Below are 14,675 nucleotides of genomic sequence, written 5' to 3' on the forward strand. Positions count from 1 at the left end.
TGTGTGTGTGTGTGTGTGTGTGTGTGTGTGTGTGTGTGTGTGTGTGTGTGTGTGTGTGTGTGTAACCTTTTGTGTTTGTGTGTGGCCCTGGTGGCAAACACATGTGCCATGTGACAAAAACACAAGCCTCACTCTCTTGCTATTGAAATCAAGATATGTACAAGAAGTGCTGGGCACCATATTGCTTTAAACTACATAGTTACTGTACATTTTCTGAAAATATCCTTGCCCACTTATAGGACGTCTGTACTGCACGCTGTAGTTGCTAGGGTACTTTTGGTAGTTGCCAAGGTGTTGCTATTTTAAACACACTAAGGTATTCTGAATGGCTAAAAGGGTGTCACTGTGAGGTTGCTAGGGTGTTTTGGGTGGTTGTCTGGGTGTTTCTATTTCAAACACACTAGGGTGTTCTGACTGATTGAAAAGGTGTTTCTATGTGGTTGCTAGAGTCTTTTTGGGTGGTAGCTGGCGTGTTGCTATTTCAAACACACTATGAGTGGTTAAAAGGGTGTTGCTGTGGTTGCTAGTGTGTTTTGGGGTGGTTGGCAGGGTGTTTCTACATCAACCACACTAGGGTGTTCTCACTGATCGAAAAGGTGTGTGGTTGCTAAGGTATTTTGGGTGGTTGTCCAGGTGTTGCTATTTCAAATACGCTACGGTGTTCTGAGTGGTTAAAAGGGTGTCCCTGTTGAACAAATCCAGCATATGCTGGTTAGGTATGTTTTGAAGCATGGCTGGTCCTGAGCAGGAGCTTGCTTAGGACCAGCACATGACCAGCTAAGAACCAGTTTAAACCAGCTCATGATCAGCTAAGGACCAGCTTTAACCAACTCATGACCAGCAGCCATGCTTCATAACATTCATAACCAGCATATGCTGGGTTTATTTTCAACAGAGGTGGCTAGTGTGTTGCTATTTCAACCACACTAGGGTGTTCTGAATGGTTAAAAGGGTAACCATTTCTATGCATTTGCTAGATATCATTATGCTGTTTCTAGGGTGTTTCTAGGGTTGTCTGGGCGCTGCAATGTCAGCTACACGGGTTTTTTGACTGGTTGAAGAGAAGTTGCTGTTTGGTTGCAAGGGCATTGTTATGCTGTTGCTAGGATGTTTTGCAAGGTGTTCTTTGTGATTGTTAGGGTGTTGCTATGCGATTACTAGTGGGTGTTTTGAGTGTTTTTTGGACATTAAAAAGATGTTCTGGGTGCTTGTCAAGACACAATATGTTGTTGCTAAGTTTTCTGGGTGGTCGGTGGAGGATTGCAATGTAATTGCTAGGGTGTTCTGGGTGGTTGCCAGGGAGCTGCTATGTCAACCACACTACAGTGTTCTGAGTGTTTGAAAGGGTATTGCTATGTGGCTGCTGGGGCATTGGTATGCTTTTGGGTGGTTGCCAGGCTGTTGCTTATATCAAACCCCATTAAAGTGTTCTGGGCTGTCGCCAGGACATTGTTATGTGGTCGCTAATATGTTGGTAGGGCATTGCTATGCAATTGCTTGTTCTCTGTGGTCACCATTGTGTTTGTGGATTCTAAGGAGTTCAACATGGTTAGCAAATGGATGGAAGGATGCTCTGGATGGGTTCTAGAGTTTTTTTGTTTGTTGGGTATTTTTGTGGTTTTGGTGGTTTGTTGTTGTTAGGTGTCTTAGGTGTCCTGGGGTTGGTAGGGAGTTGCTATGTGATTGTTATTGTTGTGAGTAGTGGCTGATCTTTTCAGTACTGCATCATTACAGTAACATGTAGACATGTGCTGTCTGTCTCTGTGTTTAATATAGTTATTGCTCACTGAGTGGATCCTGTACTGACAGCATAAAGAGCCTTTAACACTGACACCTCTCCTGGCCTGTGATGCAGGTTAACAGCAACTCTCTGGATCTGTCTAAAGGGGCCGTTTGTCATTCAGTAACTGAGCGGCAGTCCTCTCCGTTGGGCCCCATGTCGAGATGTCTTCCCCTTGGGCCACCTGACTCTCCCATCCATCCACACGTTATTAATAGGCCTTGCATGGCTTGACAGAAACGCTAACAATCCGTCTGGGGTGGGGTGTGTGTGTGTTATAGTAAGACTACATACAGTGGTCTTACTTGGAGAGCTGGGGTAAATTATGGGTTCATGTGTTTGTATGTGTGTTTGGATGGGGTCATTTATTTTAAACTTTATGTGAAGATAGCCACTGTCACAATGCATATGTCCTCTAATCATCCCAAGGCAAATGGACACTACGTATTACATTCACAATGCACACTTCTCCCCCAAATCTTTATATTCTTATTATCTACACATGGCTTGGGTTCATTTTTCGAAGTATACACTGCCATTCAAAAGTTTGGGATCAGTAAGATTTTTTAAATGTTGTTTAAAGGTGTTTCTTATGCTCATCAAGGCTGCATTTATTTGATTAGCAATACAGAAAAAACAGTTTTTAATTTGTTGTAAAAATATTTCACAATACTACTGTTTTTTTCTGTATTTATATTAGGGCTGTCAAGCATCCAAAATAAAAGTTTTTTTTTACATAATATCTGTGTGTACTGTGTATATTTATGTATACATAAATACACACATACTGTATAAAGTATACAGTTTGAAAATATTTACATGTATATATTTCTATTCATATAGTTTATATTATATATAAATATATTTAATATACAAACTTAACATATAGTTATTAATTGTTTACATGCATGTGTGTGTATTTATATATACATAATAAATATACACAGTACATGCACAGATATTATGTAAACAAAAACTTTTATTTTGGATGCGAATAATCATTTGAAAGTCCTCATTTTTATGAAATAAATGCATTCTTGATGAGCAGAAGAAGCTTCTTTAAAAAACAAATCCTACTGATCCTAAACTTTTGAATGCCAGTCTACTCTATAGTTCAACAGAGTAAGAACAGTTTTTTAAAGAAATTAATACTTTTATTCCACAAGGATGCATTAAATTAATCAAAAGTTACAGTAAATACTTTTTTTTTACTTTTCTTTTGTTACAGAAGATTTTAATTTCAAATAAATGCTGTCCTTTTGAATGTTCTATTAATCAAAGATTCTTGAAGAATGCATCACATTACATATCAAAATATGTAACTCCACAAAAAAAAAAAAAAAAATTAGGCAGCAAAACATTTCTTCAACATTGATAATAATAAGAAATGTTTCTAAAAGCATATTATAATGATATCTGAAGGATCATGTGACACTGAAGACTGGATGAATTGATAATTTAAAAAAAATGCCAAGCTTTGCCATCCCAGAAATAAATAACTGTACTTTATAAAATATATTACAATAGAGAACCGTTCTTTACAACTGTAATAATATTCCTCAATATTACAGTTTTACTGTGTCCAAATAAATACAGACTTGCTGAGCATAAAAGAAAATCACAAAGAAACTTACTGACCGCAAACTTTATTTATTTTATTTTTTTCTCACCTATTTTATCATCTGCCAGGTGAAAAATTGTAGATCCTGGCACTGGTTGAAGCAATGCTACAAAGCCAGTCTGAAACAGAGCAATATTTTGATAATGCTACATATACTGTAATTAAATCTTTGTAAGGTAGTAAGAAAGCTGAGATAGGAGAGAAGGACATTTTAAAAAGGAACCCAAAAACAAATTAGTTGTAGAAAAGTATGTATACAAGAAACATGACAGTGAAGAGAGTGTGTCCACTGTTCTTGTTTTCCCATGTCTGCTGCTGCTATTTCTGTCTTATTAATAGGTCTCTCGTGTGTGACAGTGGTGGGGAATTGATATGTGGTTGTGAAAGTGTGTGATAGACAAAACATAGATAGTACAGTGTGTTTGTGTCTCTAATGTGTGTGCGTGGGTTCTTATGCGCCAGGTGCTGATGGCTGCTGGGAGGGCAGGGATGAACAGCATGTGTTAACTGAGATGATTGGGCCGTTATTCATGTGATTGCTGAGCAGATGATTTATGCTGGAGTCTCAAAGCTGAGATCAGCCCCTCTCTAATATGAAACGCTGATCAAAGGAGCTGATAGAAAGACTAGACGAGTAAGAGAGAGAGAGAACTAGAAGATATTTTTAGATTTTTGTAATGTGGTGAATCAAGTTGGCACTTAGTAATCACTATCACATTACTTTAGAATTGCTATGAAAATATTATATAAAATGTACAATTTTCTATTTTTTTTTTTAACTATCCCTTTAATGGAAGGAGTATGCTACACAAGGCTCAGGCATGAACCTGTTGAAAAACCACCCCAGAATGGTCAGTATCTTCAGGTATACCTTTAAAATCATATAACAAACACATTTTCATTCACCCCTACACACATTTATTATTATAGTCATATATAGGCTACTGTCCTGTAAATACGTGGCACTTACCATTGGTTAAACAGAGCCGGCCATCCACGTGTCCAGCTACAGTAGTGTAGATTTCCATTTTATTGTTGCTACCACTGGGATTTTAAGAGGTTTTGTGTTTTTTGAGAAGGTTCAGGTTTAGGTTCAGAACACACACACACACACACACATATATATAAATATATATTGAATCATTGACTCTTTGTTAATTCTTCTTTTGTGTATGAACAGACATATTGTGGCAAATTTATTCTGAATGACTCAAACTCCTGTTTTCCATTTACTTTTTAAAACATTCCAACTAAATATTAGCTTTTAAATCATTTACCATCCAAGGAATCCCTTCACCCTTAAGTACAGATTTGAGGGAAGAGGAGGTGTGGAACGGTATTTCTCTGTTTATCTTCTACAGAAGCTGAAGAACACTATTTATCTCTCTCTTTTCCTCCTTCTCTGGCTCCTAAATACACATCACAAAGAAACCGATCCCTTATCAGCACACAACCCTATAAAGAGTGACAGACGCAGTGCAAACACACTCATGCTGAGGGGCAAACTTTCCCCGTCAGTGATCTGAGGACAGATCTAGTTTTCCTTCTAATTGTCCTAGGAATATAAGGAATGTCTTGCTCTGAAATATATCAGTACTGATGGTGTCCAAAAACAGCAGGTTAATTGAATTGGAAAATTATATTTGTAAACATTCAAAATTGGCTTCACATGACTCCAAAAGAATCTCTGTTGGTATCTTACCAGGAATAGTTCACCCAAAAATGTTGCCAATATTTACTCACCCTCATGTAGTTCCAAAATTGTGACTTTATTTCTTCTATGGAATAATATTGCAAAATGCTGTGAAAAACATCAGCATATGTTTATAAAGATTATTATAGTAGCAAAAGTAAATAATAAAAAAGAGTATACTTATAGAGAAAAAAAATTATATATGCATATATACATATATACATATATATATATACATATACACATATATATATATATACACATATACACATATATATACATATATACATATATATATATATATACTAGAATGCAATTATACTTAATACTTAAGCTGGAATTAATCTTAGTAATCACTTCCAAAATATACTTTGAAATGATATTGTGTTATTTGTATTTTTTAGTATATTTTTTTTGATGTATTAATTTTAGTGATTTTTTAAAATATATTATTTGATTTTTAATGTAATATCAAAACATTTATATCAAATGCTTTATATGTGCTTGTCTATGTTAGTCAACACATCAAAATAACTGTACTTCTTTAAAGCATGCATATGACTAAATATTAGCCATTTAAAACATAGGAATTTAGCTTAAAATAATGCCTTTCAGTTTGACCTTATTCTACATCACTTTTTTCTAGTGCAATACCTAACACTCATGAACTAGGTTTATCCCTAATAATAAGTGCAATTTAGGAATTTATTGAGGGAAAAGTTATAGTTAATAGTAAATAAGTGTTCCCTATTCTAAAGTGTTACCCAGTTTTTTTAAGTATACTTTTAAAATTTGAAGTACACTACAAGTGCACATTCAATACAATTAACCACTCTTCTTTTTCACAAGGTTGTGCACGCTTATTTTAAAGTGTTAGGGGTTTTTTGTTAGTGTGGGTTTTTTATGAGTATGTTTTTGTTTTTTAAAATAAGATAATTTTGTTGTTTATGTTTCAATGTTGTTGTTTCTGTTTATAATTTACTCTCTGCCACCAGCTTTGGAACAAAACTTCCTTGACGTTCACCTGGAAACATGTCACCGCATCCAGACTACACAGTTTATACTGCAAGACGGTGTGACTGGAGGAGCACAGGCAATTACATAACGCAAGGCCAAACAGAGTTAGCATTGTGCTTTGTGAGTGAGTGTGTGTTGACTCCAGATGTGAGAGAGCCGCTCTCCTGTTACACTGTTTTAATCACAGTAATCCATCAGGTCTTGCCACACTCCTCCACGCTTTATGACAGTAATAGTTCAGGTCTTGCCACACTCCTCCACGCGGTCTTGCCACACTCCTCCACGCGTTGTCTTACTGATCATATGGGACAGGGATGCAATTACAAAGACACCTCTATTGTCTTAGTTTCTGCATGTGACACCTGAATAGCTGTGAAATCAAATCTCTGTTTTTCTGACAATGGCGTGAAATCATAGCTGACTTGAATATGAATACTGCCTTTGAACTGATGCAGTGGAGCTTGCAGTGGGGCTGCGATGATAACAGATTTGCTGTTACATTTTTGGTGGTACATTAATTAACAGATTTGCTGGTACATTAATAGTGTCTCTGTTATGACATGAGGAACATGTACAGGTCACATTTCACCCCAGAATTAAATATATATATATATATATTATATATATATATATATAATATATATATATATATATATATAATTTAAAAAAAATAAGCTATATATAGCATGACATTAAGACAATATTTTCAAGAAAATTAAGCACATTCTTAATGTTCATCATTTTTATGCAAATGTTCTTATTTTAACTTGTATTAAGCATTTATAAATCATGGCAGATTATATTTGCCTGTTTCTACAAAAAAAATATACATAAAATTGATCATTTACATTTTTATGTTATACAATTATAATCATCATTGAGAATAATGAGAATGATAAAAACTATGAGATTTGAGGGTAAAATGTGTTTAATTGTCATAAAATTATTTTAAAGAAAATTCTTTAAAAAGTCTTTAAATGCACTTAATTTTCCTTTTGCTAAATAAAAACTTAAAAAAAAAAGGTTTCTCAAAATTGTGGATAAAACAAAGTACATTAAATAACAAAATATTTCAGTTTCACTATTTAATTCAATGTGTTACTAGCCATTTTTTGTAGTGAAAATTTGTTTCTTCACCATTTTTATTTTTATTTATTTATTTATTGTGGGATGGTATAGGACCTTGACAAGTTTTTGATAGGTGTCATAAGATTCACATTTGTACATATTTGTAGGAGCTAATGTTTTTGCTCTCTCATATCTTTTATTGGCAACTCCTATTACTCTGCACAAACCATGGCACATTAAAAAAAATCACTATGAACTCATTTTCAACTTCACTTGAGTGCATTCTAAGGAGCTTTCAGAAATAATCTGTTGAATGTAATTGAAATGCGAACTGCAAAATCCAACTGAATTAAAATGTATTATAGTTTAAATTTATATTAAATGCAATTAGCTGTACTTAGAATGCTGTTTGTGACCCACTGAAGAATGGTCTTTATTTTAATTCTCAAGTGTGTCAAGAAACAACATTCATAGTACACTGTCTCTAAGTAATTAAGTTCTTTTATTTCATTAATATTATATAATGTGCAGTAAATATACTTTTGTGCCGTGCTAATAATTCTTTACCTAATTTGATGTTCCTGGTAAAAAAAAAAAAAAAAATTCCTGCCCTTTATAAATTGCATCTACATCTTGCATGTAATCACCAAATCTTGTCTTCTTTGAAGGCTGGTGATTTTTGATTTGAAACACCACAAGTGCAACAAGGTAACAAGCAATTTTGCAGAACTTGTTATACCCTGTGTTAGCAAAGTCAGTCATGCAATAACAATAACTTGCATTTTCAGGTCAAAATGCACATTCAATATTATAAAACACACTTACATAAGTTAACACAATGGAAAGGAGCAGGAGTGGCTCCCCATCCCCATAACTCCAGCTGATGGCATTGTCCCCGTACCTCTCTTATCCCAGGGCAGGCCCTGCTCCTTTCATGCACAGATATTTTACCCTGCCACATGTCAAACAGCCCGTCACACACTCCACATCAACACTGTCAATGAGGACGGCGCACTCTCCAGATCTTGTGATTTCTATGGTGTTTTAATGTCCCTGCAGACAGCATCGGACCTTGTGGTTTGTGTCCATAATAATCGTTCTCTATTCACATACAATGCAAACAAGAAAAGTGAATACTGATGACGCATGACTTCCAACCACAGAAAGTGCAGTCCAGTGCAGCAGAGTCACAGGACATGGTGGCCGTTTTGATAAATAGTGACAGCCTAAGTGCTCTGAGCTGCATTAGCTTGAGTGAGAGAGATACCGCCATGGCACTGCTAGCCAAGCAGGATATGGTGTCATGACATGATCTCACATCACTTTAATTCACAGTTGGGTGAGCTCTAATTAAGGCCTCCATATGTCACCCACAATTTGTAAAGTCTTTAGGCAAATCGCCCTGCTTCTCAATTAGATCGGTTTTGGAGGCTTGCTTGCATCAGTGGCGTCCAGACTGTGAGTCTGGTGGGGTTGTTTTTTAGAGACGCATTTGGTGTCAGCTAGGAACACAGAGGTATGTCTGAGTGGTCAGATAAGATTTAAAGGGTGGAAATGTTTCTGATAGGTGGAGTGCAAACATGAAGAGTTCTGTTACCTGATAAAAATCTCATATCGGTCCTTGGGAGGCTGCATACACAGACGGAGAGAGAGTGCGGCACCTGAAAGGACCCTGCGCTCTCAAAATGTGTTTGTTTTCTCTGTCAAGCTTCAAATAATGTACTGATTAGTAAAAATGTTCCTGTAGCTTAAAGGAATAGTTCATCTGAAAATGAAAATTTGTTGAAAATGTACTCACCCTCAGGCTGTCCAAGATGTAAATGAATTCGTTTTTCATCCGAACAGATTTGGAGAAATTTAGCATTACATCACTTGCTCACCAATAGATCCTCTGCAGTGAATGGGTGCCAAAATATGAGTCCAAAATCCACTTCTTCCAGTGAAAAAGTCCATCCTATGTTGTCCTCTTGCATCAAAATCCACTGAAATATTCCACTAAAAAATATTTGGATTAGTTTTCTTGATCTGTGAATATTTATATTATTTGTATTAGTTTTCTTTTTTTGTAGAATTTTTTTTGGTTTTATGTTTTAGCTGGTTTTTATTGTTTGTATTTTAGGATTTGTTTTTTAGCTTTTTAGTTTTTGTTTGATTTATTGATGGGACTGGAGTCATGTGGTTTAGTTCTGGATTATTTTGAGATTTTTATCAGCTGTTTTTAATTTGTTTATTATGGTTCTGATTGAATGCATTGGATGCATTGGTTTGGTTGTGTGGTGTAATGCAAAATTTTTCCAAATCTGTTCTGATGAAGAAGCAAATTCATCTACATCTTGGATAGCCTGAGGGTGAGTGCATTTTCAGCTAATTTTCATTTTTGGGTGAACTATTCCTTTAAAGCGATACTACCAACACCAAGGTCATTGGTTTGTATTCCAGGGAATTCACTGTTATGCAATGCAAGCTGGTTTTCAATAAAAGTGTTTTCGTAAATGTAAAATTAATGGTAATTATTTTAAAACTGGGTTGGATTGGGGTCTGACGTGCAAACGCTGAGAATGATAAAAATCATTCTGTCTGGTATGCATTTCCTTGCTGAGCTGGAGGGGTATCAGACTCACTCTGTGCTCTTTCAGGCTAAGTGAGGCTTAGCATGCCAAATCCAAATCTGATAACTGCTCACAATCTAACACCGTGGGTGAAAAGGTTTAAATGCCCACTGTAACCACATCAAACAGAAGGGATTTCTACTATGGCTTGTTTTATTTTGACCAGACGTTTGGCTGGAGAACTGAGCTCAGTTTGTGATTAATGGTTCTTGGAATAAAAGAGACTGAGGATTTTAAACATATTTATTAGCAGGCTACCTAAACATTTTTGGCTTGTTATTTATTTTTTTTTCGTTTGATTTACATTTAAGTAAAAAACTGTTGTCGCTGGTTATTCTTTAAGTTTGATTTACATTTAAGTAAACTTTTAAGTGGTCGCTGTTGGCTAATTGTCGTTTTGTTTAACAGGAATCTCTTATTGACGGAATTTGGAGGTTTTTGTTGTGGGTATTTAGTTTTAATATTTGAGTTTGTTTAATGACTTATTTTAATGGTTAATTATTTTCATAATTAAAATTTCTCGTCTGAGCTTTGTTTTTCTTTCATTACATTTGGAATGAACTTCTGTCCTTTGCAGCAATATCCTGAGGTGTTGAGTATCATGGCAGCTATTTTGATAAATTCCTTTGCACCCTTTTTCCACTGTTGCCATTGCTTTATTAGGCCATAATACCAGTGCCACTGGGGGACATTTTATATCAAGTTCGGCTGTTTATGATTTTATAACTAAATCTGTGGTTGAAATCTTATGTGTAAGGATTTACATTATTTATAGAAATTTGTAAGGAATGCAAAGTAAAATGAGTTTAGTCTACTAAAACAAACAATTCCACAGTTTGAATTGGACACCTTACATATAATCTTTTTTTTTTTTTTTAATCACAATGGTAGTTTTCACTAAAATATTTCAGTTATTATTACTAAAGGTAGGCTGATATAGCCCCCACTGTAATAATAATAATAATAATAATAAAGAAAGAAAAACGTTCTTGTTTGAACGAGATCTCATAATTCATTGCTTTAATTTGTTGTTGTTATTAATTTGTTGGATTTTGAATTTTGTCTGAAACTATTATTAACTTTGTTTGCCATGATACTATTTTCTGATGGTAGACATGTGTTTTGTTGGTTTACTTTTTTGTTGTGGGAGTTTTTGGTTGTAGGTTACGCAATATATTTTCAGTTGTAAGTAGGCGGAGCACATTCTCGACGTCTTTGGCTTTTCAGAAATGTGTAGGAGGAACCACGCGAGTGCGTCATGAATACCCCGCCCCCTTATTAGAGGACACCGAGAGGAGAGCGAAAGTTCAGTGTGCGCCAGTTGAGATGTGAGGAGGACACGAGAGCTGCGGACGGACTATACGCTTCACAGAAGTTCGCTGATAACTGAAGACAAGGACACATTTGTTATTTCTCTTGCTGAGCTCCACCTGAAGCCCATATTTGTCCTAATAATGACGGTAACGACTGACGTCAAATATTAGTGTTTTAAGTGACCGTGCACTCGCGTTTTCCATAGAAACATATGACGAGTTTGGAGATTAAGCATAATTTTATTTGATATGCAGACTTTGAAAAGGGATCTTTTTCAAATAAGTTTCGTTCAGAGGAATATCTGTCTTTTGGCGTTTTAACTGGATGACAAATGAAATATTCTTTGAAGCCCTTTTAATCTAAGCAGTGTCTATGGAGCTACATAATCACCCATAACACACAAAAGCATCCTCTCTTGGGACTGTATATGCCAGGAAAGTTTTCACTGACTTAGCTCATTCAAAAAAAAAGCTGACTGAAAATCCAGCATGGGGGGCTCACCTCTGAAAATTGTGATTTCTCTTTGGTGTCAGCTGGTCATTGCTGCATATAGTTTAGAGATTGGCTCCTATGACCTGGAGAGAGGGAGACCGGCTAAATGTGAGCCTGTCGTCATCCCTATGTGCCAGGGCATCGGGTATAACCTCACCCGGATGCCCAACTTTATGGACCATGAAAATCAGAGGGAAGCTGCGATTAAGCTGAATGAATTCGCCCCTCTGGTGGAATATGGTTGTGATGTGCATTTGAGATTTTTCCTCTGCTCTCTTTATGCCCCAATGTGTACAGACCAAGTGTCTACATCCATCCCTGCCTGCCGTCCCATGTGCGAACAGGCACGTCAGAAGTGCTCGCCCATCATGGAGAAGTTTAATTACGCCTGGCCTGATTCTTTGGACTGCTCTAAACTGCCCACCAGAAATGACCCCAACGCGCTGTGCATGGAAGCCCCGGAAAATGATACCAAAACTGAAAATAAGAAAGGAGAGGGCATGTTGCCTGTTCCGCCCAGACCAAGTCAGCCTGGCGCTGGGAACGTTCGCTCAGGGGGAAGCATGGGAGTTTGTGAGAACCCGGAAAAGTTCCAGTATGTGGAAAAGAGTGAGACGTGTGCTCCGCGCTGCTCATCGGCTGTGGATGTGTTCTGGTCCAGACAGGATAAGGACTTTGCTTTTATCTGGATGGCGGTTTGGTCCACTCTGTGCTTCGTATCCACAGCTTTCACAGTCCTAACCTTCTTGCTTGACCCACATCGCTTTCAGTACCCGGAGCGGCCCATCATCTTCCTCTCCATGTGCTACAACGTTTACTCAGTCGCCTTCATCATTCGATCTGTCGCTGGGGCGGAGAACATTGCGTGTGACCGTGAGAACGGCGAGTTGTATATTATCCAAGAGGGCCTGGAAAGTACGGGTTGCACCATTGTCTTCCTCATCCTCTACTATTTTGGCATGGCAAGCTCAATCTGGTGGGTCATCCTCACCCTCACTTGGTTCCTGGCAGCAGGTAAGAAATGGGGTCACGAGGCTATCGAGTCACACAGCAGTTACTTCCACATGGCTGCCTGGGGCATACCTGCGCTGAAGACCATAGTCATCCTCACCATGCGGAAAGTGGCAGGCGACGAGCTCACCGGACTGTGCTATGTGGGCAGTATGGATGTGGGGGCGCTAACAGGCTTCGTCCTCGTGCCTCTGTCCTGCTACCTCGTCATCGGCACGTCTTTTATCCTGACCGGCTTTGTGGCGCTTTTCCATATCCGAAAGGTTATGAAGACCGAAGGCACCAACACAGAAAAGCTAGAAAAGTTGATGGTGAAAATCGGCATCTACTCCATCCTGTACACAGTTCCCGCCACCTGTGTCATCATTTGCTACTTCTATGAACGTATCAACATGGACTATTGGAAATTTCGAGGACTGCAAAGCAAGTGCACCACATTCCCGGGTCGGAGGAATGAGGACTGCTCCCTGGAGTCTTCAGTGCCCAACGTGGCCGTGTTCATGCTGAAGATCTTCATGTCGCTGGTGGTGGGCATCACCAGTGGTGTGTGGGTCTGGAGCTCCAAGACGCTGCAGACTTGGCAGGGGCTGTGTAGCAGGAAGTTGACAGACAGGACTTGCAGGAAGCACTGCAGCGGGAGCTGCAGCACCAGTCACTGCCACTACAAAGCACCTGCCGTTATACTGCACATGTCAAAGACTGATCCCTACTTGGACTGTCCGACGCATGTATGAGCGCAGCACTGAGACTGTGGCCTCATCTGTGATGTACCGTACTGTGGACTATGTGAGAATAAGACATACGGTGCAGTGAAGCTTTGTGTTGAAGTAAACAAACTTAAAGCCCAACATTGCAGCTAAACAATGGATTAACAGTACTTGTTAGTTAAAGGGAGAATTTAATTATTGCTTGCTGTAGCACAAAATGAGACAGATATGCACAGCCTAATCAGTTCTAAATATCTGCAATCGCTCTTGCATGGAGAAGTGCACAGTGTCCCCATCTTAAAGCTGTTCTATGACTTGTTAATATGTTTAATTACTTGTTCAAATGTTTCAGGACTTCTATTTATTGTATATATATATATATTTAATTGTGCTTTGTCTTGATTTCTCACAAGATGCCATTGATCTTTATGTTTGTTGTTGGTATTTTTGTTTTTGATGATGATAATGTTATTTTTTTTTATTTTTTGTATTAAATTTCTTCTTTGAAGTAGGCATTTCAAGAGTTAATTGCTCACTTAAGCGCTATCTACTCCTACAAAGACAAACTGCAGTTTTGTTTTGGTGTTGCTACACAAAATAACAGTATTTTTTCAATTTTATTGAAGTGTTTGTTGTGCCCGGACGGTTGTGTTTGCATCTATTTAGAGGTGGAAGTTAAAGAGAAGTGCCTTGGTGAGACTTTTCACATGGACTGTAACAAGAAAATGCGTCAAAGCAATGCAAATATTATGATGAAGAAAGCCAGGTTTGCATCTGAAAGGTTGCCCCAGTTCAAATGCAAATCGATCCTTGAGGGACCCTTTCAGGAGCCTTCAAAAGAGTGGGCTACTCCCGAATAACACAAGGCTATGTGGCTTTTTACGACCCTGACACGAATAAATCTATTTTGTCAGTTTTAGGGGACTGTTGGTCAGAGTTGTGGCTTGGATCATGGAGATTAAGCTTGTAGCGAAGGCCTCATTTTTGTTTTTTTTGTTTATGCATCGTGTTATACTACATGTTCTTATTTTTTTATTTCTTTTAGCCATTTGCTCTATTTTCTCTTTTTAATTCCCCTCCATATGACAGATGCAGCCGCTTTGGGCGCGCTTTCCTTTGAGCGCGTTTACCAGAACAGAAATCCCTGGTGGTTTCTCTCCTTCATCCTCAAAGGGAATCGTTGAGCAGAGCGACAGACAGTAGCCTGGATTTCTCTGTGCGAACATTCACATCATCACCTTTAAACACAGAGGTTGTTCTGGAATTATATTTCATTAATGGGATGCACCACATGTACACACACACACACACATCCAGATTCTACTATTGTTGTGTGTTGCTTCTCTCTTCCCCCTCCGCTCTT

General features: G+C 37.7%; 1 protein-coding gene across 1 annotated transcript; it reads left to right on the forward strand.

Annotated features, from left to right (window-relative positions):
• The first annotated feature begins 11,086 nt into the window (after positions 1–11,086).
• On the forward strand, positions 11,087–13,739 carry fzd9b (frizzled class receptor 9b). Its single transcript, XM_019122243.2, has one exon. The coding sequence runs from the start codon at positions 11,591–11,593 to the stop codon at positions 13,337–13,339; it is 1,749 nt and encodes a 582-aa protein (XP_018977788.2). The 5' UTR covers positions 11,087–11,590; the 3' UTR covers positions 13,340–13,739.
• Positions 13,740–14,675: the final 936 nt, after the last annotated feature.

This window comes from Cyprinus carpio, chromosome B18, assembly GCF_018340385.1.
Source record: "Cyprinus carpio isolate SPL01 chromosome B18, ASM1834038v1, whole genome shotgun sequence".
Taxonomy (NCBI): Eukaryota; Metazoa; Chordata; class Actinopteri; order Cypriniformes; family Cyprinidae; genus Cyprinus; species Cyprinus carpio.